Source organism: Ambystoma mexicanum, chromosome 8, assembly GCF_040938575.1.
Source record: "Ambystoma mexicanum isolate Mex_15411 chromosome 8, UKY_AmexF1_1, whole genome shotgun sequence".
Classification (NCBI taxonomy): domain Eukaryota; kingdom Metazoa; phylum Chordata; class Amphibia; order Caudata; family Ambystomatidae; genus Ambystoma; species Ambystoma mexicanum.
The window spans coordinates 1,013,489,070-1,013,515,113 of NC_090929.1; the positions used below are offsets into that span (position 1 = coordinate 1,013,489,070).

The window sequence follows — 26,044 nt, forward strand, 5'->3', positions numbered from 1 at the left end:
CGTAGGAAAATTCTCTCTTTTTTCAGTCAAAAGAGCCTCAAGCTCCACCGTTTCTATATCCGATCAACGGGGACCCGTGTCGGATTCTTCTACGCCCCTCAAGGGTGAAGATTTCATCGAGCCACGCTTTTGGAGGACTCCAGAACTTTCTCAGGCCCATCTCGGACATGGCCCAGGAGAAGGGAAGCTCGACGCCCGGGAAGCTGTTCAGGGTCTGCCCTGCATGCCAGCTTCAGAATGTCTTCAAGGAGGACGAACACTCCCTTTGCCTCTACTGCCTGCATGAAGACGAGACGTACATGGAGAAGGACTGTGCGTTTTGCGGGAACATGTCGGAGCGGACCATGAAGGACCGCCATCTGCGTCTCGCCAACTGGCTGGAAGGGAAGAGCCCGTCAGGCGAGAAAAATAAGTCTGAGCGGTCTTCTAAGACCTTTGCGGGCGCCCCAGCGACGGGGGCCCAACAGAAGGCCAAGCACTGCGGGCACCGGGAGCGCCGAACGCTTGGGCTCTTCGGTTGCCAGGCAGGGTGCAACCTCCCCGGCGCCATCAACCACGAGCCAACGCACTGGCTCGGGTAAGAGGAAGTCCGAGCACCCGGCGAAGCTTCTGGAGAGGCCCCAGTCGAGCTCGAAGGCCAATTCGGAGGGGGAGCGAGGCGGTGACCCCCCCCTAAGGAAAAGCGGTGAGCGCACCTAAGGTGGCGAAAGTCTCGATCCACCCGGCCAAGGTCTCTAACGAGACAGTCGCAGCTGCCCTGGCTCAGCCTGTGGAGGCTACACCAGTGGAGGCGACCTCGGGGCCCAGAGTCTCCCTGGCACCGCAGAGGGAGTCCTCTTTCAAGCCCATCGACAGGACCCCGTGAAACCTCCGACGGAGAAGAAAAAGGGGGGGCAGGAGGCCATTGTGGATTCGGCCTCAACCTCTTAAGCCACGGCATTGGCGTGGAGGAAGACCAGCTCGTAGGGAGGGACCCCGACGAGGGGGGGGGACGACGAGAACGTGGAGGGTACCGACGAGGTTCCTGTCCGCCCGTCGGAACCCCCTCAACCAGTGCCGCAAGACAACTCAGCGGCCATTTTGTTGGCTATACAGTCCTTATGCTCAGAGATAAGGGCGAGATTGCCGTTACCACCGACGGAGGAACCGCTCCCGACGGGGGACCCGGAGCCGGGCCCTTCTGGGAGCCCTCCTCCTAAGAGAAGGATTCATCCTCCACCTCCTTTTCAACCATCGCGCCCGTCTCAGCCCTCCTCCCCGTCCACGACCCGGGGGGATGACATGGGGACGGACACGGCCGCGACGGGTACAGACAACGAAGTTTACGGCGAGGATCCTCTGTCATCACCTCCTCCCCGGGCTTCCCCGCCCGACGAGATTGGATCGTTTCATGCCATGATCGCCAGGGCATCCGAGCTTTTCCAGCTCTGCCCGGAAAAGAAGGAAGGCTTCCTTTATCAACGGCGCGAGACCAAGAGGAAGACGGTCCTTGCTGTACCTCTACTGGATGATATCTGTGATGAGGGTCTCTCCCTCCTCAAGAACCCATCCACAACGCCTGCGAGAAGGGATCGGTACGAGAAGAAGTACCGGGTCCTGGACGCGGCCCCCTTGTGCCTTTGGGCACAGCCGACCCCGGACTCGGTCGTCTCCGCGGCGGCCAGGAAGAAAGCGGGGGGGCATCGGCCTCCACGTCAACTTCCCCCCAGACGGCGAGGGAAAGAAATTGGACACGATGGGACGCAGAGTCATCTCATCGGCAGCGACGACGATTAAGGCTGCCAACGCCTTGGCTATCGTAGCACGCTACGACAGGGAGTTGTGGTACAAGATCGCCCCCCTGCTGGACTTCCTACTGGACGACAAGAGGGCTGAGGCCCTAGAGATCTTGCAGGAAGGGGAAGTGGCGTCGGACCACGCCATTACGGTAGCGACGGACATCGCTGATACTTGTTTTCGCCAGTTGGGCAACGGCGTGTGCCTTAGATGGCGTGGATGGCTCAAGGCAACGGACTTCCGGCAGGACGTGCAGACCAGAGTTTTGGACATGCCATTCGACGGGAACAACCTGTTTGGGAAAAAAGTGGACGATTCCCTGCAAGCCATCAAGGCGGACACGGAGACGTCCCGGGCTCTTGGTGTTTTTCAGCAACGACGGCTGCCCTTTCGGAGCACCGGAGGCAAGCAGGGTGCCTCCAAAGGTTCCGGCGTTGGATATTCCACCTACCGTCAAGTGGCCCGTTCGTCGTCACAGGAAGCCTACAGGGGACGATGCAAGTCGGGCGGACCCCGCCGTCGTCGCCAGGGAGGACAGGGCGGCAAAGCCTTGTCGAAGCAGGATTGAACCGGCCGTGGGGTCGGGCCCCCACCGAAGCACCCCGGTGGGAGGCCGGCTGGCGAACTTCGTCGGCATGTGGGAGTCCATCTCCACCGACCGTTTGGTGCTGGACGCCCTGGCCCAGGGTCACGCGCTTGAGTTTCTAAAGAAGTGCCCGCGCGTCCCTCCCGTGGCCAGGAAGGAACATCACGTCCCTCAACTTCTCTTGGAGGTAAAGGCGATGCTCAAGAAAGGCGCCATCAAGCTCTTCCCAAAGAGGCTTCGGGGCTCCGGAGTTTACTCAAGATACTTCCTCGTGAAAAAGAAGACAGGAGGATGGCGTCCCATCCTGGACCTACGACGACTGAACAAATTCATCAAGGCACAGAAGTTCCGGATGGTCACCCTCCAGTACGTCCTGGGTCAGCTGGAGAAGGGAGATTTCCTGTCGTCATTGAATTTGGAGGATGCTTACTTCCATATCCCCATCCTAAAGGGACACCGAAAGTTTCTCAGATTCGTGGTCCAAGAGCGGCACTACCAGTTCAGAGCCCTTCCCTTCGGATTGAGGTCGGCACCCAGGGTGTTCACCAAGTGCCTCGCACCGGTGGCGGCGCCGCTGTGCCTGGAGGGGATCCACGTCTACCCCTACCTGGACGACTGGCTCATCCGAGCAAAGACAAGGGAGCTCGCCGCGGAACACACGGCGAGGACCATTCAACTACTCACGGACCTGGGATTCTCCATAAACTACACCAAGTCCCACCTGGTGCCCGTGCAAGACGCACTGTTTCTGGGAGCGAAACTCGACACAGTAGCGCTTCTGGCCTCGCCGTCGGAGGAAAGGACGAGGGCCATCTTGGGCAAGGTGCAGCGGATGCTGGTTGCGGCCGCGGCCAAGGTGAGGTCCATCAAATCCCTCCTCGGAATGATGTCTTCTTGCATTTATCTCATCCGCCTGTGCAGGCTTCGGATGCGCCCGTTGCAGGAGTTCTTGGACGCTCGCTGGGTCCAGACGACGGGCAGCTTCGAGGACAGGATCACACTCGACGAGAGTTTCCGACGAGTGATACAGTGGTGGGGCACCCGCGCGCATCTGACGGCGGGCATGGACTTCCAGACCCTGGGCCACCAGAAGACAGTGACCACGGATGCCTCCCTGGAAGGGTGACGAGCGCACACCGAAAATCTGCACGCGAGAGGCCTTTGGCTTCCGACGGAGAAATCCCTCCATATCAACATCCTGGAGCTCCGTGCAGTGTTTTGGGCCCTCAGGTCCTTCCTTCCGTCCCTCAAGGGCAAGGTGGTGAGGATCTTCACCGACAACACCACCACCATGTTCTACATCAGGAAGCAGGGCGGTACCAGATCCCTAGCCCTGTCCAAGGAGGCGCAGGATCTGTGGCATTGGGCCGTCGCCCAAGGGATGTTTCTGGTGCCGTTTCATCTGGCAGGAATAAAAAACACCATCGCCGACTCGCTCAGCAGAGAGCTGCGTTCGTGCCACGAGTGGGAACTACGACACGATCTAGTGGACCGCCTCTTCCGACGCTGGGGCACACCCCAGATCGATCTGTTCGCGACGGCGACAAACTCCAAGTGCCGGAGGTTCGCCAGCAGGTTTCCCCAGCCGAGGAGCATGGGCGATGCTTTCTCGTTCCCCTGGGAGGGCCTATTTCTGTACGCGTTCCCTCCTTTTGCCGTTGCTGATCCGGCTCATCAACCAGCTCAAGAGGTCACGGTGCAGGATGATACTCGTCGCACCTGCGTGGCCGAGGCAGATATGGTTCCCGGACCTTCTGGACTTGTCAGCGTCCCCGTCAATCAAGCTGCCAGTGGACGCGGATCTTCTCTCCAGGGAAGGAGGCGCCATCCTCCATCACGACCCGAAGTCGCTGAACTTGCAGGCCTGGCTCCTGCAGCGCTAGAGTTTGGAGGTTACGACATACCGGCCGACTTCAGAGAGGTTCTTGCAAAGGCCAGGGCATCCTCAACTCTTAAATGCTACGGACACAAATGGAAGAGGTTCTCTGTCTGGTGCCACGCACAGAAGATTAACCCTCTACGGATTACGGCTCCGCAAGAACTGCCGTACCTACTGACGCTGGCCAAGGCTGGACTAGCGCACGCTTCCATCAAGGTTCATCTTGCTGCGATCTCCCGATACACCAGAACCACGGGACGGACGTCCTTGTGGTCTCATCGTCTGGTGAAGGAATTCATGAAGGGACTGTTCAGATCGTTCCCGCCGGTGAAGGCGCCGGCCCCGGCGTGGGAGCTCAACGTGGTGCTGACCAAGCTCATGGGACATCCGTTCGACCCTCTGCACTCAGCTTCGTTGAAGTTCTTGTCGTGGAAAACAGCGTTCCTTGTGGCCATCACCTCTGCACGACGAGTGGGAGAGATCCAGGCCCTTTCCTGCAAGCCCCCGTACTTGACTTTTTACGACACAAGGGTGGTGCTCAGGACGCACCCCTCCTTCATGCCCAAGGTGCCGTCGGACTTCCACCTCAACGAACCCTTGGTGTTGCCTGTTTTCTTCCCGTCGCCTTCGTCACCGGCTGAAAGGACTTTGCACTCGCTGGATGTGGCTAGAGCGCTGAAGTTCTACGTGGACCGCACGAAGAGTTTTCGGAAGACGTCAACTTTTTGTGAACTTTGGACCTGTCAATCAGGGGAAGGCTCTCTCAAAGGCTTCCATTTCCAGATGGCTCTCCGGCTGTATCATGTACTGCCATCGGTTGGCAAACCGACCGCTGCCCGGCCGTCTGAGAGCCCATTCCACCAGAGCAATCGCAGCTACCACCGCGTTCCTATCTGGTGTGCCCCTGCTGGACATCTGCAGGGCTGCTACGTGGAGGTCGACGCACACCTTCACGAAATTCTACTGCGTCGACCGGGATTCCAGGGAGGAGTCCAGGGTCGGCCAAGCAGTGCTGCGCAACCTGTTCGCCTAAGGTGAGCCTGATGAGGAGGTAAGAGATGCTTAATGTTGAGTTGTTGTATTGCTTAATGTTGAGCCTGTTGCCACCTCCCGTTGTTGTGCATGTGTGTACTGCTATGTATTCTCTTATTCATGAGCATGTGAATCCATGGCAGACCCCATGCTGGAGAAGGAACAAGTTACTTACCTGTAACTGTTGTTCGCCAGCATGGGTCTGGCATAGATTCATATGCAAACCCTCCCTCCTACCCCTCTGCGGCTCTTCACTTGGTCATACTGCCACTTCACCTGCTACCAAATCTGAGGATGGCTGCCAGAGGCGGGGCTTAGGGAGAGGGCAGTCATTGGCTGTGGTCAGTATGACGCAGAAATCAGTGATTGGTTACTACTACGAAAGTCAGATCAGAAACGAAACTGATACTGATTTTTCCTTTACCGAGGATTCCCAGCCTGACGACGGGGAATATTCATGAGCATGTGAATCCATGCCAGACCCATGCTGGAGAACAGCAGTTACAGGTAAGTAACTTGTTCCTTGCCAATCCTTTCAACTAAATGCAAAAAGAGTGTGGGATGGTGTTCACAAGAAAGAAAAGTGTTTACAAATGTGATGTCAGGATGTGGTAGCCTGGGGTCTCCATTCCCCATGTTTTTAGCTGGACACCTGAGCAAAGCACACACTGAAACTTTCCCAGCACGAGACGACAGTTCCATTCTCAGGTATCGATGGGTTACGACTTCCCTCTTGGTCCCCCTCTTCCGGACTCAGACCCTTCTCATATGTTAGCCTCCCCCGGTCAGGTTCACTATGGCTTTTTCCAAACGATCTCAACTGTTGCATTCACAAGTTTTTATGTTTTTAAAAAAAATTCACTGTGGACCTCCCACTGCCGGGTTAACTCATGTCAACACAATGTTCCTTTTGCTTTCTCACTTTTCGTGTTTCATATCCCTTGGCTTTCCAATGGTTTGACGGTCAAAGCCTTTCAACTGTACAGTGGATTTTGCTACACCGCTGTATGACCACTTTGACCTTTTCCTTGCGCTTCTCCCAAGGGCTTCTGGTATCGGTAGTTTTTACAAAAAGGGGCATCAACCAGTGTCTCGAGTAAGCACGCATGTGGTTCTGGACCCCTCTGCAGCTGGTTTTCCCTTAATGTTAACAGTTCTTTTGAATTTCCATAATTTTGTCATTTTGCGACTTTCGTTCAGCACAGTTCGGTTTCTTATCGGTTCTCCCCTCGAATCACCGGGTGTGGTGAACCGCTTGGCTATGTTTGTATCTGGAGTCAAGCACGGTACCACGGTAGCAGGCGGCTCTCTGCCCTGCTTGTCAGCATAGGCATGCTCAGTTTACCGTTGACATCTGCTGCAACACACTTTGGCTATTGTTCGCGGTCTTACTATTCCTTCAAAAGAGGCTTTGCGGGTCTGGGTCAGAAAGGGTAAGGCCACTTCTCTCCTTCTCACCCTCTCGATTCTCGCCACCTTTCTCCTCCTCCCTGAACTGGCATGTTTGGAAAGCAGTCTCGTTGTGCGGTCTGCTTTGCTCATTGTGTGCTCTCGTGCTCCACCTTTTATCCCTGTGTGGAAAGGAAAGGGCTGTCTGGTGTGTGATTCTGGTCAATTGCCTGACTTTGCCTGACCCTTGTGCTGGAACATGTCAGGCAAGCGGCTCAGGTGTTAGTCCATTGTCTTTTGTGGTGTGCAAAAGTGCTTGTGCCGGAAAAGGGGCTCAGAGGGTAGAGTGTTTGAGTATCCTACGTGGTAGGATGGGGAAAAGGTGTTCTAAGACAGGGGATACTGCGTCTCACCCGTCATTGTCCCACTTCCACTCCCCGAGGACCCCCATCCAGGGGATCCTCCCTCACTAGTCCACACCCCCAGGAACTGGATCCAATAGTGATGGCTGTGCCCCGGCCACCTGGATGACAGATCCCTGGGGACTAGTCAGGGAGACTCCTTCAAGTTTCTCACAGTTGACCAATCCCAACCCTAAGAGGCCCTAGTCTCATCCCCGTTCCCCTTTTGCTGAAATTCATGTACCATAACACACGTTACGCTCTATTAATGTTTCTTGCCTGCTCTGTCGTCCAAACTGTAACCACCAGTGACTTTTCCATGCACTTGCCTGTATCAATATGCAAGCCGACTAACCTGTAACCTATGGTCGACTAGCACTGTTTTATGTACTCTCTATGTATGCATCTGTAACTATGTCACAAGTTCAAACGCCCCGTTACCCAAGGGTTAGGTGGGCCTTACAAATAACTAAACTAAACCCCAGCGGCAGTTCCAGGGAGGCCCGGCAGGGTCCCCATTCTTCCCTGGAGGGAAAAAGCTGTAACGTAGGCCAGCCAGAACTCCAGAATGGTTGGAGGTGATGCCTCCGGCCTTGGGTGCCCGTCTCCCATGTGGGTCGACCGTCCCAAGTCCAGCAGCAGTTCCAGAGAGCCCCTGCAGGGTCCCCTATTCTTCCCCGGAGGGAAAATCTGTATCACAGCCCAACTAGAGATGAAGCCTTGGCTTGCGGATGGTCGACCCACATGGGAGACAGGTGCCCATGGCTGGAGTTATCACCTTCGACCATCCTGGAATTCTGGCTGACCTGCGTTACCGCTATTCCCTCCGGGAAAGGACGGGGACCCTGCCGGGGCTCCATGAAGCCGCTGCTGGTCTTGGGGACGGTCAACCCACATGGCAGACAGTCACCCAAGGCCAGGGACATCACCCCGAACATCCTGGAGCGCTGGCTGGGCTGCGTTACAGAAATACCCTTTGGGAAAGTATGGGGACATTGCCGGGGGTTCCCTGGGACAGCCGCTGCACTTGGGGATGGTCGTCCCATATGGAAGACATTACCCCTGACTATCCTGGAGCATTGTCTGGTCTGCGTTACAGCTTCTCCCTCTGGGAAATGTATGGGAATATTGCTAAGGGTCCCTGGGACTGAACCTCCAACCATCCTGGTGTCCTGGCTGGGTTTACACTGCCATTCTGCCCCCTGGGATAGCTACATGACCTGCCCCTCCATCCATTTAGGGTAGAGGGGGGAGAGGGCCACCCCCCTTTAAATATAAAAAAAAAATCTGGGGGTTGGATTTCCAGTTTATGCGATCGCTGCTAGCGATCGCACAAACAAAAGTTCTAAAAATGACAAGCTGTCTCGTCCTCAGCACTGCAAACGTAGTGCTGAGGATGAGAGAGCTCGTCCTTAGCACTTAAGTGGTTAATTGTCCTTATTCCGTCCATGTTCGCAAGGGGCTGGTCTTGCATTGTTTGAAATGTATGTTTTGTTGTGAAACATTTTATGGCGCTGAATCAAAATAAAGTTATGATAAGGAAATAAAGGGTGGTCGTCAGTCCTCTAAAGAAATTAAAAATTGTCCTCTGTCAAAAACGACTTTCTATCTAGTCTTATCACTATTGAAAACAACCTAAGTAACCAAGGCTTCTGCTACTGGTTGATGGGCCTTGCCCGGCCAAGGTCCCTGGCTTTGATCTCCAAAAGCTGTTCTCTGTTCCATGAAAGAAAAAAAGTTTGTTAAAATAATATCACAAGAGTTCATTTATCTGGTCCAGGTGAAAATATCTTCATCTGTTATCTCCCAACAAAGTTCTATAACCCCCCCTCCCCAACCTCCTTCATACTCCTCATGAGCTGTATGAATTCTTGGTGATGGTTTCAACTTAAAGTCCTGTTTATTCGAGGGATTCTTCTTGCCTCCCTTTCCTGTCCAATTGGATGGTTCTACTTGTGTTTCACATATTAGAACCCTCCTAGTTCATTCACACTTGTTACTCCAATGGGCTCCTCCAGATTCTCTTGCTGCAGTTATCTGTATACTTGAGTTTCATATGTTTGAACGCTCCTGGTTCCTTCCCACTTGTTACTTCAATGAGTTCCGCCAGACCCTGTAAGTGCTTTATATCTGATACTGTCCCCTTTGGGTTTCTTGGGATTCCTGTAACCATACTTTTATTTATTTTATTAATTGTACATTTGTATTTCGCTTATACACAAGTGTTTCCAGGTGCCACAAGACCAGTTGGGGGGGAGGGGGGGATACACGGGAAAGAAGTAGAACCAAAAAGTTATATTGGCCTTGTGACAATCCTACCGTGCAAGTGCAAGACGAGGTGGAAAGTGCAGGAGTGGGGTGCCCAATAGGGGTGTTGGGGGGGAAAGTGCTGGGGGGGCCAAGGCAGCAAGTGCCAGGGGGAAGAGAGGGGCAAGGGGAGGATGAGTGCAGTAGACAGGAAGTACCAGGTTAGGGCTAGTTACAGGGAAGGGAGCCCGCGGGCAAGTGCTGGCAAAGGATGCTGGAGAGATGGGGCTGGGGGTGGCTGGCCTGGCCCTTGTGACTCTGAAGGGACCAGGCCCCAATCGCAGCGGCAGAGGTAAAGTTAGCACAAGAGGTGGAGAGTGAAGGAAGATGAGAAAATGAAAGTCTTGAGAACTTTCCGGAACTTAAGATCTGGCTCAAGTCTGAGGGGGGCAGGGAGTCCATTCCAGAGGGAGGACCCAGCCGAGGAAAGGGATCTACCTCCCACACTCTGCTTGGAGAAACGTTTCACCTGCAGAAATTTGGCGCCCGAGGACCGAATGGCTCTGGCAGGGAGGTATTTAGGGAGGGGAAAGCTGGATGTAGCTTGGTCCCAGACCCCAGAAGGCCTTGTGCATGTTGCAAAGGATCTTGAATTTGATCCTTGCGGTCACTGGTGAGCCAGTGGAGAGATTTTAGGGCTGGAGAGATGCAGTCCCTGGGCTTGAGGCCAAGAACAAGTCTTGCAGTTCCATACTGGATTAGTTGAAGGGGGCGAAGGGAGGAAAGAGTAAGAGTCTGTTGCAGAAGTCCATCCTAGAGAGAACCAGGGCTCTGGAGACGTTTAACTTCTGGGCGAAGGTGACGAAAGGTAGAATGCCCCTGAGGAGGTGGAGCTGAAAGTTGGACTTCTTGGCAGGGTCTGCTATGTGTAGAGAGAAGAAGAGAGAGGTGTCAAAGATGATCCCAAGGGTTTTTGCCTCACAAGTGGGGCAGGGAAGGGGACCCAAGGAGGCTGGCCAGAGAGTGGGGGGAAACGACGAGCAGGCTTCCCAATGAGAAGGATCTCCGTCTTACTGGCACTAGGACAGGGATCATTGGCAGAGCACCATGCCTGAATAGCAGTCGGGTATGAAGGAGGACTGGGAGGAGGTAGAGGATGACAGCTTGAAGGAGAGCTGTGTCTCATCTGCATAACACTGGAAATGAGGGGAGAAGGTGGAGATCAGGCGGGCCTGAGGGCCCAGGTAGATGTTGAAGATAGGATACAGCCCTGAGGGACGCAACAAGTAGAGTGAAGTGGAGGAGAGAAAAGGACACATTTGTACCTGGGAGGGTCTGTTTGAAAAGGAGGTCGTGGAGACGGTTTATGAGGAAGGAGTGTTTGACTGTGTCAAAGGCAGAGGAAAGATCAAAGAGGATAAGGACAGAGGGAGTGTTTGAGTCCAGGTTAGAGAGGAAGTCTTCATGGGTGTTCAGAAGAGCAGTTTCCTTGCCTCTGGATGCCCTGAAACCGTACTGGTGATTATGGAGGCAACCAGCCATCAACCAGCCATTTCAGTGTGGAGGGTCAGTTGGGGGATGAACAGCTTCTCCACGAGTTTGCCCAAAAAAGGGGTGATGATTGGGCGATACTTAGTTGGGCAAGAAGCTTTTATAGGAGAGGGTGCACAAGGGAGTGCTTATGGGGTTGTGGAAAGGAGCCAGTGGCAAAGGAGTAGTTGCAGAGGTCAGCCAAGGCTGGGGCGAGAGAGGCACTGTTGTCCTTGATGGTTCTGGAGGAGCAGGAAGCACCTGTTTAGAGGAACATTTCATAGAGCGGACAACTCTAGAGATCTTGTCTGGTGCAATGGGACAGGAGGAGGAGAGTATAGTGGGAGAGGGAGGCGAGAGAAGGGAGTCGAGAGAAGGGAGTGGGGTGGGAGCAGATGACAGAGAGGACAGGATGTCCAGAGTTTTGCAGGAGAAGTGGGTGGATAGTGCAGAGGGTCTGGGAGGGAGGAGGAGACTGCAGTAGGATTGGCATGTTCCTTGAAGATTTTAAAGATCTCAGCTGTGTTATTGGTGGTTCCAGAGATGTGGGCTTGGACATGAGCCCTCTTCTTGAAGCAGATGGTGAGACGGTATTGCCTTTGGAGTAGGCGGCAGGCGAGTTTGTCCGAGGATGAGCTAGATGCCTGAAGTTGCATTTGGAGGCAGGCTTCATGGGGATACTCCTGATGGGGGCAAGGATGTCCAGGGTGTTGGAGAAAGATGGAGGTTAGCTAGAACAGAGTCAGAAGGAAAAAAAAAACTCGACTTGTCCATCCCCACCAACTTCCGCCCCATCACCACAGTCCCTTTCCTCCTTAAAATTCTGGACCGCCTGGCCTATGCCCAAATACAACAGTTCCTGGAGCTAAACCACCGTCTCAGCAAAACACAATCTGGCTTGCACCCAAAAGATAGCACAGACACTGCCCTGCTGGACCTAAGAATACAAATGGACTACATCAGTGATTATGGCAAACTGGCCATCCTTCTCCTGCTAGATCTCTCAGCGGCGTTCGATCTACATACTATGCCATCACCTCAGCCATCACTTCCACGTCTCTCCTGATGCCACCTTGTGGATCAAATCCCTTCTCAGTGACCGCACAACTCGAGTATTCATTGGGGAATCTGCAGCTGATCCCATCCCCGCCCGCTTGGCATCCCGCAAGGGTCATGTCTCTCCCCAACTGTGTGTAACGCATACACAAAACCCCTTTTCGATCTCCTTAATTCCAGGGAGATTATTTACAACAACTTTGCGGATGACACTTAAATACCCCTCTCTACTTTGGGTGTTCACAGATGCGACACAATCGCAATCAACACAGTATACAGCACAATCCAAAACTGGATGGCTACGCGCATCGTATGCCTCAATGATGAAAATATTGAGCTCCTCATCATTGACTCTCCACACCTGCTCAGACACCTAGATGACACCTTCTACATTGATGGCACAACCGTCCCTGTTCTGAAGCAAATAAAAAGTCTGGGGGTCTACCTTGGAGCAGACTTATCCATGACCAAGCAAGCCTAGTCCACTGCTTATACTGCAAGACTAATCTCACGAGAAGACCGTTCTTCTCACCGAATAACTATCTCACACTCGCACATGCTTTGTTTCTGTCCAAACTTGACTATTGTAATGTCCTACTGATGGGCACCTTGAATGCCAACATGTAAAAACTCCAACTGCTGCAAAATAAAACACTGCGCACTGCCCTCGGGCTTAAATGCTCGGAACACATCTCTGCCACAAGACCGGAATCCCACTGGCTCCCCATTAAAGCTTGTGTTGAATTCAAAACCTTGGCTATCACTCACCGCTGCATTCACAAGGAGGCCCCACTCTAGTTTAACAACTGTATCACTGAAATTGTCCTGTGTGAGCGCTAAGATCTAGTTCTTGCTCCTCATTGTTCACCCTCTGCTTTAAGAGCAAAAGAGCTGGCGGTGTCCGCTTCTGTGTCATGGCACCTTCGCTCTGGCATGCTCTGCCTGTTCACATCAGAAACAAGCATTCGCTCTCCACCTTCAAAAAACGAGTCAATACCTGGCTGTACGATAAATGAGTAATATCTTACCTTGGCCCCCATGACTATGATGTGTACTATATACTCTTTTCTCTTCACTGTTCGGTATATAACACCGTCATTTATGTTGATGTTTACTATGTATTCTTGCCTATACTGTAAATAACACTGTGATACCCCCGGGTCTGGTCGTTCCACAAATGACAAAATAAAATAACTAAAATATGGCAATTTTCCAACCTCTGCCCAGGAGGAAAACTGGAAAAAAGACGGGGCTGAAACTATGAGGTGGTTAGCCATTTTGACCACTAGAGGGGCAACATTGCTACCTTACAGTAACAAAAGAAAAAGGTGCACAGGAGCGCACTCAAAGTTTAAAAATACAACTGTCACCAGCCTTTGTAGGCTACATTGACCAATGGAAAAATCCCTCTAAAGTAAAACAGAAATGGGGAGTAAGGATCCCCTGCACTCCTGTCTGTAAGGTAGGTAGGTAGTGCTACACAATAGACATCAATGAGGAATTGGGTACCCCTGCACCTGTATCCTCAAGGACTAACCAATTCCCCCAAAATAAAATGAGTTAAGCAAGTGACTCCACACACATTAAAATTAGGCCACAATCACAAATCGGTCAGTAGAAATGCTGGGGGTCCTTTTGAAAGAGGTTAAGTTGTACAAATCTTTCCCAGCAATGAGTAGCAATTAATCCTAAACGTACCCTCATTGTATAGACATTAGTCATTATAGCATGTTTTTAATGAGAAATAGGAGAGGAGGCCCATTGTGGTCTGATGAGTAGTATTCTGATGCTCTAATCTTCTGTTTTTTTTATGTCTCTCCTCTTGCCTTTAGGGTAAATTCCAAGGACTAGATCTGAACGAGAAGCTGTACCTGGGTGGATACCCAGACTATGAAGCTGTTGCTAAAACTGGTCACAGGAGTGGGTTTGTTGGTAAGGATAATGCCTGGGAGTTCATAGCACATGTATTACCAAATGTTTAGCACTAGTTTATTCACTTGAATATAGGTTTGTGTCCTAAGCACATGGCTAAACACATCTAAGGGCAGGGGTCAGGTTCTGCCCTTAATGCCTCCCCCATCCTTTTTGGGGACCTGTATGTGCGCATGGGCACCACTCTGACTTTCATTTAAATGAAAGGCCCGATTTGTTCCCCTTGGGTTTGGGAATACACTTAAAGCTAGGGGACTCTGAATTTTTCTCCCCCCACATTTCCTCTTCCCATAGTGCCAAAACCTTGCACCACTAGTGTTTCGAGGGGATTGGGTCCTCTGATGTATTCCATATCTATGACAGGAATCACCGCAGCTCTGCTCCGGTGATTACTGTCATAGATATGGAATACGTCGGAGGACCATACCATCGAAAGAACGTTACCAGGTAAGAGAGTAACTTGTTCTTCTACAGCATGTTTGTAAGACTATTAATGGTCGGACATATATACTACAAATAAAAGAACTTACCTATTGCATTCAAGATTCATTCACCAGATCATTAACACATTTTCACAATATGTATTAAAAGTACTTGAAGTCACTCTTTTGGCATTCTAGGAATCGCAATAGTTTTCGGAATGATAAAAATTGTATTTTCTTTTAGATCATAATTTACCTTTTATACCAGAAATGTGCCTGCTTGAAACCCCCCGAATCAGATGGCTTTTCATGTTCTAGAAATTCTAAAAGATTCTGAGGGATCTTCCTTCAGGTGTCTTTTAATTTTAGTGGGAAATGATTCACAATAGACTATAACACATATGGTATCGCCATCTTCTTCTGATTTATTCGCTGTTTCTGTAAATTTGCACTGCTGTGCCCATAATGACGGATGGTTACTTTAACTGTGTTTTTCCAGATCTTTTTGAATAGAGTATGTTCCTGACATTGGGCCTCATTATGACCCTGCCGGTCCGGAAACAACGGTGGCGGTATATCCACCGCCACTGTTGTTTCCGGAACGGCTGATTCCGAGTTCTGCAGGCGGGAGGTGTCACTCCCGCCAGGTCTGACCTGGTGGGGGTAACGCCACCCGCCTGCAGGCAGAAATGGAAACGCCTGCTCCGTCATAGATGGAACCAGTGTTTCCATTGTCCCCATCCCCATGGACTCAATGGGAATGGGGATTTACGGAATTCCACCTCCGGAATTACCGGGTCACCAGGGTTGTAATGCCCCAGTGATTCCGGCAATCACAGAGGCGGAATGGTATTTCGGGTCTGGCAGCAGCCTGACGGTTTTTCCGGCCCGACTACCGCCGGACTCGTAATGAGGCCCATTGTCTTCCAGCAACCCCCACCATTAGGAATTTTGTGACATCAAATGAACAGCAGGGTAGGGCTTGGTTCGACCTATCAGCCTCGGCATTAGTAATGCTAAATAGAGGTTTGCCTGGAGACACACCAGGTGCACCAACCTGTTCTAACAGCAAGTCTTCTTTTTACTTTGATTCTATTGTTATCTCACTTTCAAGTATTAAATTGTTTTTTGCTTTCAAGGTAATTTCTAATTACTAATGTGAGCGACCATGGCTTTTTGATTGCTTACTTTAATATCAATAGAACTGATTAAAATATTAAGCCCATTATCAGCTCTTTGCATGGAAATCAAGCAAGAAGCCAAATAGGATGGACAGCGGCTAATATAGCTGCCCTATTGCAATAGCTTGAAAAGACTGAGACCAATGAATAACTTTGTACACAGTCTTGGCAACTGGATTACTCCAAACTCTTTCTGAGAGGCAATACCAGCATATGTAGCATCCTATAAATCTAAGCTCAATAAATCTAAGCTCAATATTGCAGGATCTACTACGGACAGACAGAATTTTGCAACTTATGATGTGCTATTGAGGACGTCCAAATGTTTGTTGTGCCAAGATATGCACTATTTAGCATCTAGATTTGATCTAACTGGATCATAATACAATAATTATAAGAGTAACATCAAGCAACAGTACTAGATCTGGCTGGTAGCACACAGGAAGTATGCTAGCTCTGTCTGATGGCATAAGATGCTATGGATTGCGCAGAACAAAAACAGTACAAGGTTCTGGTCATTATTATCGGATAATTTGAACACAAAATATGACACAATGTAATGCGATCTCTGAATCAGTTTGCATACCTTATTTTCATGATCAATAGACCATTGGAAAATCAACTTCAAAGTTTTATTATTGGACAGAGAATATCTGCTTCACTTTGGAAAGGCTCCTTCAGTGAGGAGGAGCTAGTCGGTGTCATCAAGAAGCAAAGATCCTTATGTTCTCCGGGCACAGATGAGTTACCCAACTTGGCATAGAAAGCGCATCTAGAACTCTGGTGTAGCGGGGTGATCTGCCAACGCACCTTATTGGGAGACAGGTGTAGGTGGGCACACAATATACTGCTTAACCCTTGACTTATAACTTGACCCGCCTCTTACCTGTCTCCAAGCCCAGCTTTCCTGGGTTCAAGATCATCCTGGTGTACCTCGCTAGGAAGAATGTAAGGGTAGGAAAGATCAAGAGGTTAGGGCAGACAGGGTCCCCAAATACCCTAATATCCCTAAGGAGAAAACACACGATTAGTGTAATTGGAGCACAAAAGGAGAGGCAGACAAGAGGAATGCTGGTTGGTGAACAGTCTTTTTAGTTGGTAAAAGCTTACTTATATACTTTTCTGGTACACCAAAAAGGGGCAGAACACAAAACACTACATACAACTTAAGTTACTCCTAAGCAACTGCGTTAATAAAAAATAAAATACAAAAATATACAGTCCTTTAAACACATAGAAGTGTCTTTTAAAAATATATACCAGTCTTTACACTGCACTGTATTAAAAACTATTTATAAATACCTTACTTGCAAGACAACCTGGCCAGGGTTATCGCTAGGTCCTTGCTGCTGCTCTCTGGATCTTCTTTACTCCTGTGTTTTCGTTGGCGGCTCTTGCAGTAGTAGGTGGCAGGCAGCAGCAACAGTGCGGGAACCCCCAAAGTCTTTGTAGGGCTGGCCGTAGGCAGTAAAAACAGCAACTGTGTGCGTGCCCCAAAGTCTTAATATGGGCTGTGCATCTCAGATGCATCCCAGCACTCTGAGGCAACGTGGGGAGTCCCACACTACTCACTCCACCAGGGCCGTGTCTGCCAGGTGTGGCCCAGGGAGTTCAGGTGGGCCACCTGCAAGGGACCCTTAAATTCAGCCCCAGGAGGGCTAAAACACATTCTGTGTGCTCCCCTGCTATGAGGAGCGCCAGTCATTAATGATGCCCGGGACCCAGGTGATGGGATGCCACCTGGGGGGGTGGCAATGCTTACAGCACTCCCCTGCTAACCAGCAGAGTGCCAACATAAAGGCATGGCCAGGGTGGTGTTGGGGCACAGAGTGAAGTGCCTTTTAACCCTGTTGCAGGGTTTCACCATTATGGCAGGCACTGGCAATTTTTTCCCCCCATTTCGGAGTAAAGATATCCTAACCTGCACACGCACGAGGGTCCCTTACTTAGTTATTTTTTATTTCCTGAGCCCCAGCGCAGCTCTCATGTCAGTTTTTTCATTTTCGGGATCCCCAGCATGGTTTCATGCACTGGAGATCCTTTCTTTCATTCCCCCGACCGGGTGTTACAATGGGCCAGAGTCCTAAACATCCTATTATCTAACATTGGTACCTGGAGTACAGTGACACAACACCTTTGCCGAATTATTTGATAGTCGATAGAAAGGGCTCTAGTAGGTTACCTGAAAATTGCCACCCTTTTGGACACAACAAGTGAAATCTTTAGCCCGCTCCTGTTAAGGGATTGGTAACATTTGATAATCCTATATGCATTTTTCCCAATATATAACACAGGATTTTGGCCAGACATGAACATTCTGCAAATGGTTTATTATTGAATATTTTGACATTGATATTGATATTTCATTAAGCATTGACAAGAAAAGGGAATTATCTATGTAGGTATATTTGATTTTAGCACAGCTTTTAATGATAAGACCAGATTGCAGCAAATAATTGAGCTATGTGGGATTCCTTTAGGTCTGCTAAAGATGCTCACTTTGATGTATTGCAATTCTACTATACAGGTTAGATTAAATACAGTGATTTTATGCAGTCCATGCAAACATTAAGACTGCATCAGGAGTGTATGTTGCCCCCCTGCTAATTTACCTATATCTAACTAATTTCTACACCATTGTAATACCTCCAACTATCCAACTGAAGTTGGGCCTTCTAGATTTTCTTGGGCATCTTGTGCAAATGATTTTGTTATAATGAACTGAACAGAGGTTGGACTGTTTGCGTATCAATTCATTCAAATCATATATCCTGCAGTCTACTCAACAGAGACGTGGGAGTAAGAGCTTAAATGTGGTATATAAATGGCCATCCAATATTGGTGTTAAGCAGGCTGTTTTTCATGCATTTAATATAAATTCTTCTTGGACTACCTCTTATGTTTATGAAGTCCAAAAGAATAGGATACGCCCAATGATTATGAAATTTAAAAATGTTTACCAAGAGCATGGGGCTATACTTCTGCTCCACTGTTCCAATTATATTTTCAGACGGTCATAGCAGCACTTTTCTAATCTGGCACACTTTTCAATTACTACCAAACTGCTTGCCGATAGAGGTGATTAGGGTTGAATTTGGATTACTGTCATTATGCACTTTAGTTGTTCTGCAAATAATACAATTTCACAAGTGTGTTTTGCAGGTACCACATAATGCTTTACTGCTGCAATTTGAAGATTTCTTTTTCATACACAAGAGCTTCACCGTCCATTTTAAGGATGATTATGATTACTGGATTCATCATTATGACCTTGATCATTCAAAATCAAAAGATCACAATTTATGTTTTGTGAAATAGAAATTCATACACATTGATTGGATTAATAACTATGAATACCTTGAGCGCTAGTCCTCCGTTGAGGAATGTTTCTCTTCCCTGTCCCTTGTAAGAATTCACACCATTTAAGATTTCCAAGCCAACTTTGTCTCAGGCTTTTATACAATTTAGGTTTAATCTTCCCTCCACGAATAGGGTGACTATGCAGAACATTCTTGAGATTTTGTTTGAATCAACTCAAAACGAACGAAATACTTTTCATAAGAAAGCTCTCACCTACAGACAAGTGTCGATACTGTAAAACCTTGGATAAAGTCGAAACAAGTTGACACCTCTGTTTAGAATGTGAAGGAACGCAGCCTGTAAGAACAGCTTTCCTAGGTAAAATAATGCAATCTTTCACTACTCTAACTGAAGATAATTTGTGGATGGCGCTGACCAGCGGAGAGGACACTCGATGTGTGCTGGCTGTAGCGTCTTTTTTTCAAAAACATTAACCTGGATGCCAAGATAAACGAACACTGGAAGGAGCTCCCATAGAGTAGAACATACTCCAGGAGCCTTAATATGAAGTTGTTTCATCCCTAAACCTTACCCTTTTAATAACCGTGCACTTAAAAAAAGACAGATTAACAAGGATCAACAAGGACAACAAACTGTGCTTTGGACCTTTTGGATATTTTATTTTGAAAACACTGTATACACAATTAAGTAAAAAATTAATTTAAAAAAATAGGGTGTTGGGAGCCAAACAGGGCTTAGAAGGGTTTGCAGAGTTTGCAAATCTACTAATCCTATACAAAAAACTGATCATGTGTGTATTTTGCCCAAGCTGGAGTGATTTTCAAACGCTACATTTTGCCAGTTCTGTGCAGAATGCAATGATCCTTATCACAAATGAGTTTTGGGAGAGGTTAATGATGGGTAAAAAGATCTCACATTTTAGCTGTCTGTAGATTCTTAACTGATCTATTCAATCGTTTGATCAGATGATGATGGTTTATCTTCATTTTTTGTCTATTTTCTTCTCCTCTTTCTTTTCCCCCTCCCCTTTTCTATCAAAAACAATGCATCAGTCGTTAGAATAATCATTTTGTGAAAGTTTTGTAATAAACCAAAGCACAATAAAAAAAAATGAAAAGCATATAAACGGTACATTGAACAGTGCTTATACAGTAGTAAAGTTCCAGACAAAATTGCTGCAATTGGAGTGCATACATTTATCAGCGACAATATGAAAATCTTAAGTCAAAGGCCCACCAATAATATGTGATTACATTTGTTGCATTCTATTACCCAGCAATGGGTATTCTCCACAACAAAGGGGAGCATTGGGTCTACATAATGCAAATTGTAATCTGATTTCCCAACGCATCCACTTTTTGGTCACGATTTTGTCACTTAAATCAATTTATCTCGCTGTACTTGATTTAGATGAGTGTAAACTAGCAGAGCTTAGACACTACATGTGTCCCAGTTTAAAAGCTGCAAAAACATTCACTACTTAAAAAAAAAATCTTTTTGTTTTCTGACACAGTACGCAACCAGCATACAGTTAACTCCAAACTCCTCGCCCCACCTCCCACATAAGACAGATGTTTGGTCCTTTTCAACCTCCAAATCAAAATATTCACAGTGATGGCTCGCGCAACCCCTAAACCCCACAACAGTTACTACTCTTAATGCCTAGCTCTTGATCCCACAGTCAGTCTTTGTATTCTGACTGCTCACACCTATACCCTGTTTAGGTCACCTGTTTATTGACAAAACCTGAGGTGCAGGGGGTGTAAGAGTCTATTTTATCAGGAGCCACATCTCATTGGCATTGTCAACCATTTTCATCCTCCTGCTAATAGCACGATTTAGTGTTTTGAGTGCTTTCAATGTATGTTGTGGTCATCGTTCAGTGCGGCTGACATTGTCATCTTGGATATTTACTAGGTTGCATCCGCCAGATGATCATTCAAGGACAAGAAGTGATCTTTAAAGATTTGGATCTAAGCTCCCACGGAATCTCTAACTGCCCTACATGCAGAGACCGGCCTTGTCAGGTGAGTGACTCCCATAAGGGGAGCTGAAGCATGAAAATACACAAGCATTTGAGATGCAGTGGATTTTATGTAAGATGGTACATTACGTTCTTTACTCCATATTACATTGTTTCAATTACCTCAAAAGTGTAAATAGCTATCAAAAATTGAATGTTGACGTCTGGCAACCTAGGGTACATATTTGCTTCTTACAGGCTAATGGGTGCTCCTCTGCCTTTTAGACTAGTTTCTCTGCTGTATAGCACAGTAGCAAAGCAATAGGAAGGGTGGTAATATAGGTAAAAGATCAGTTCCAATGTACCTTGATGCAGCAATAAATCTGTTATCAAAATCTAGATTTACTGGCAGTATCCTCAATCTGTCTGCCAACATTTTCCATAAAATGCCGGCTGTCTCAACACCAAGTACCCGAGAATGTATTTTGCTAAATAGCCATTTTCACTCAAAATCCTGCGCAAACCAAAACGTCAGTACTAACTTCTGCAAAAAGAGTTAACATTTGTACCAAATACCTCAAGCTCTAGTTCTAGACGAGGCAAAATTACGAGTCTATATTGGGATTCTCAGATCCCACGAAGGCATTTGTTAATCTTGCACTTTTTTTTAATTTAGTTGATGTCTATCGAGAACAATCACCTTCCTTATTTAAATGAGTAAACCAATAAACTTGACATCTACAACTAGTAAAGAAGACTTCTGTTATCCTCTAGCTCCTACCATAGCACAAGATTGTACTGTTTATTTTGTCTACCCATTTTATCCTAGGGTCAAAGTATATTCGAGCTTAGAAGACTACATGAGGTAGCTTTGGGAGAATCCATCTACAGCTCTGCAGCACTGCCAGACAAGCCAGTAGGGTGCAGGGTTAATGACTGTGCTCTGAAGGGGGAAGCAGATGGAAAACTTCCCTTGATGGCTCTGGACCAGTCTCTCATATCCATCACAGAACAAAGCAGTATCGGATTAATAGCACAGGGCGACACCAGTACAACTGTTATAACACCTTTTTGTCTTGACACCAATTATTAATCAACATAGTCCCTTTGGTTAATTCTGTTGCTTCCTTAACACACTGTGTTTGAATATACTTGGATCAAATGGACTGTCAGACCCACACGTGTGTGCATCTGAAAGTCGAAAACTGAAGACAAACTCTCTCCTCTGAATTCTACTTCTTTGTAGGAGGTATGACAAGGTCAGTACCCTGACCTTGTTATGAGGGGATAGGAACCCATCTCTGCCTTAGGTGGGAGCCCTACCAGATTTGAAGCCAGAGCCAGCCCCACCCCAGTGGGGGGCGGTGGCAGTTGAGGGCACCATTTCCTTTCCTGTCCCCTCTCTAAGGGCCTGTCTGTTCATGTGCAATACCAACTTGCATCACCCCATATCTCCAGAAGACAGTACTGGCTAAGTGTTCTCTTTCTTTTCTAGAGCCTCAAGTGAGGCAGTACCAATACAGAAAAACCACCTGCAGCACTGCAACCCATCGGCGCCCCTAGCAACCTACCTACTAGACAGCCGCAGAGTCCTTCGATGAATGTGATTATGTCAACACTCTGTGAAGAGCATGGAAAGAGACGCAGGCACATGGAGTTCATGGTTCTGGGCCAAAAAATGTTTTGACAAAAGAAAAGGGGGTTGGGAAATGCCTTGCTGTCCCTATTCTAAGAGGTTTTTCCCCATCTAAAACAAAACTAAGTGTCTGTCGAATGTCAATGCCTAAAGCAAAACGTCCTGTGTCCAAAGTACTATTCTGGCCCTCACATTCTAATATTAAACTCTAAGGTGGAAAGGAAAAATGTCTTTGGCTTTAAGTAGTGTACAAATGCTCAAGGGTGATTCCCTTCCCCTGGATTTCTCTTCACTTTGTTATATACTTTAAAGAATATTCCTTAAGAAAGTTCCTTAAGTTTCTCTTGATCAACAACACAACTGGTACACCAAACAGCTTGACTGTATCTTGGTAGGATACCTGCTGTACTCTCCTGCCAGATGTTCACTCCTTTTCAATGTGTTTAAACACAGCCTTTTGCTAGTCCTGATGTATCCTTCTCGTGACTTACTTAGGTGATGTATTTTGCACACTGTTCAACTTCACCTTGTGTGCTTCCTTCCACGGCTTTCATATATGAATACACTTGAAGCTTGCATCTGCCTGGTATACTCTCCTATCTGAGCTTTCATTGTATGTGCACTGCACACACTAACAAACTTAATGTCTTATATTTATTCTGTTCTGTCTTGACTCAGCCTGGTATAGTATCCTGCCAGGGCTTTCCTTATAGGTATACAGCATACACTTACAAACTTGACAGTCTCTTACATTTACTTAATTCTGTCTTTTAAGTCTCGTCCTTTCTCATATACTGCATTCACCATTATTTGTTTTCAGTAGGGTTGCCAATACGCCCTGGTCTTCCTGCTTCCCTTGGGTGTACTCAACGGCTCTTGATGGCATGTGTAGGGTCTCCAGTGGCAGGTCTGTGGCGACTCTTTGGCGTTACACTCCCTCTCGCGACCTCTGCGCCGTAGCTTGTGTCTCTGGCAGCTCCCGCTCATCTGTTCGGCGTCTCTCCAGGCTCGGGCGGTGTTGATGCTGCCTTTGGGTACATGCAAATGCTCTGGAGCCTTTCCCCTGCTTCGGGCATCCCTGCAGTGTACCGTACCCTGCAGTCAGCTCTTCTCGGCATCTTCAGTGAGCCGGTTGTCTCCAGACCTCGCACAAGCCCCACAGTACCTCGGTTGACACAGAGAACTAGAGTTCACCAGCCAGCATTACTCTTTCAGCTGGTTCACCGGTTTAAATTTCCCGACATCAGGCATGTTTCTGCAACAACTAGAGTGCAGCTTGTCCTTTGGCCTCCATTTGATTTACTCAGCTCATCTGCGTCACCGTATTTTCATGTTTAGGGAAATGGAAGTTAGTTCTTGATAACTTGTATGCAAAGTCTGGGACAGTGTTCTCGGTGATCTTGAAAGGCAAGTCAGTTCTTGATGACTTGTATGCAGAGTATGGGAAGGTGTGTCCAGTAGCCTTTCTAGGTGGCTGAGGGGAGGTATGACAATGTGCCATTAAGCCATGGGGATTGGATGGGGTATCCTAAAAACAAAAAGGGGGATACCATGTCTCGGCCAATGTCATGTCTCTCCCTTGAGGGTTGCCTCCCCCACGTGATCCTTCTTCATATAGTCACCTCAGGGTCAGGATCAGGTAGCGGCTGCCATCCCCTGGCCACATGGGGAGAGGTCACTGTTGGGAAAGGAGTGATGACACCATCCGATTCAACACAACTCCTTTCCCTGAGGAAGCCTTTTCCTATGTAGCCAGGGGATGGCAGCGGCTACCCTACCTGATCCTGACCCCGGGGGGTGGGGGGATGGCTTTGAGGGAGGATAACCTGGGGAGAGATGACCCTCAGCGATATGACATGGCATCCTTTGATGAAGTTACACCCCTTTCCCTTTTAGGGATGTTTCCTCCATTTCACATGCCCTTATGGCACATTGTAATCCTCTCCCACCTATCGGCCCCACCCATAATATTCACCCATGACCCATGTCATACAGAGCCCAATATATACTAAGAACTGGGAAGAGGAAGAGGCAGGAAGTTGTAATGATCACTCCTATTGGCACTCCATCACAACTTCCTCCGCACTACCTGAAGAACGGCCCGACATCCACTGGGATGAGAAAGAGAGATGGCGCAATGCAGAGGGCTACGACCAGCAAACCAATGCAGCGGTCTAGTCTCTGGAGATTGCTCAATCAGCCCGGGAAGTTCAAATGTTCCGGAGCTGACACAGGGGGAGGAGGAACACGAGAAAGCACCATGCCGAGAGAAGGGAGAAAGAGCTGCAGAGGCTGAGAGATATCGCAACTAGCTCTCACACCGGTTGGATCGTTAGGGACAGGAACGCTGTGGGAAATGGTGTGGCAGCGAACCCAGAGAGTGGAGAGCGGGAACGAGGCAGCGGGAACTGCATCCACTAAAGCAAGACACAGGAAAAGCTGTGTGGCTGACGGGACACGCGCCGAGTCTACAGAATCACAGGAATTTGCGATGGACACGGACAGCCCCCCTGATAGGCTAGTTACCGGGTTGCTGGAAAGTGCATGCCACTTTGTGGAAGGAATACCAGAAAGGCAGAGGGAAAATTGTCATGAGAATAACGTTTTTGCAAATCTTGCTACAGCAAGTGCGATGAGCCCATATTTAAAAGGAGAGAATACCAAGGCGAATGTTGAAGCTAACTTTTGTGAACAAGAGTCAAGAAGCCAATATTGGACTAACATTCTATGGTTAAAAGGTAAAGTAGCTGCATGGAATTCCTGGCAGGGGAGTATACCAGGCAAAGTCAAGTAATAAATCTGACGGAAGGTCCATTCCCTGAAGATCACGTAAAGTGAAAAGAGACTACCTCAAAGTCCTGGTAGGGGAGTAAACCAGGCAATAGCAAGTATGTGTAATAAGTAAATCTCATAGGAGGATCGATAGCCTTAAGATTTTTGTTAAAGTGCTAAGACCTGGCAGGAGAGTATACCAGGAAAAGTCAAGTTTGGGAAACACAGTGAGGAGTATACAGAGAATCTCAAGGAAGAATCGTACCTTTGAAACTGTAAATTGTGGTCAAGAAAGAAATTGGAACTGCAACTAAATTGTGATTACTGTAAAAAGTAGAAACCCAAAAGGAACACATGTCCTTGAAAGTGTTTATTTGGAACTATCTTAAATATAAAAAGAGACCTGGGGAAGGGAGTTATTCCCAGTAACTATGAAATTACCCAGAGTAGGGAGTTGCCCTCTTGAGTTATAAAGAACGTGATCATTTTTGTGTAACGTTTTCATAGTGAGAAAAGGAATCTTGCGAAGGGAATCATTCCCTGGAACTGTGAACATTGTCCGGTGACACTTTTTGGTTTGAGTTATGTTGTGTTAGATTGAAACATTTGTGCACTTTAAAGAACAGAGACACTATACTTTTCACCTTAGAATCAGTTTTAGAATGTGAAGGCAGAATAGGATTACGGACACAGAACCAATACTTATTATTGGACATCGTGACAAAGGACCGATCATTTGTTTTTGTTGAGGTAGGGAATCCCCTCCTAGACTAGAGAGATTGAGGCATTTTCCCAACCCCTTTTATTTTCAATAAATGTTTATAGCCAAAACAGGAGTCCTCTGTGTCCGCGTCTCATTCCTGGCACCTCACAGTCCACATGGAGAGAGAGCACCAGCGAGAGAGGATCCAGCGTTTTATG

At 48.1% G+C, this 26,044-nt stretch overlaps 1 protein-coding gene across 7 annotated transcripts in view; it reads left to right on the forward strand.

Moving 5' to 3' along the window:
- Window positions 1-26,044, forward strand: part of HSPG2 (heparan sulfate proteoglycan 2) — a 1,237,996-nt gene that overhangs the window by 1,122,409 nt on the left and 89,543 nt on the right. For all 7 annotated transcript variants that reach the window (XM_069610942.1, XM_069610946.1, XM_069610944.1 and 4 more), the window contains 2 exons: window positions 13,729-13,828; window positions 20,670-20,779. In XM_069610942.1, the coding sequence (XP_069467043.1) occupies window positions 13,729-13,828; window positions 20,670-20,779 (210 nt within the window). The remainder of the gene's footprint in view (window positions 1-13,728; window positions 13,829-20,669; window positions 20,780-26,044) is intronic.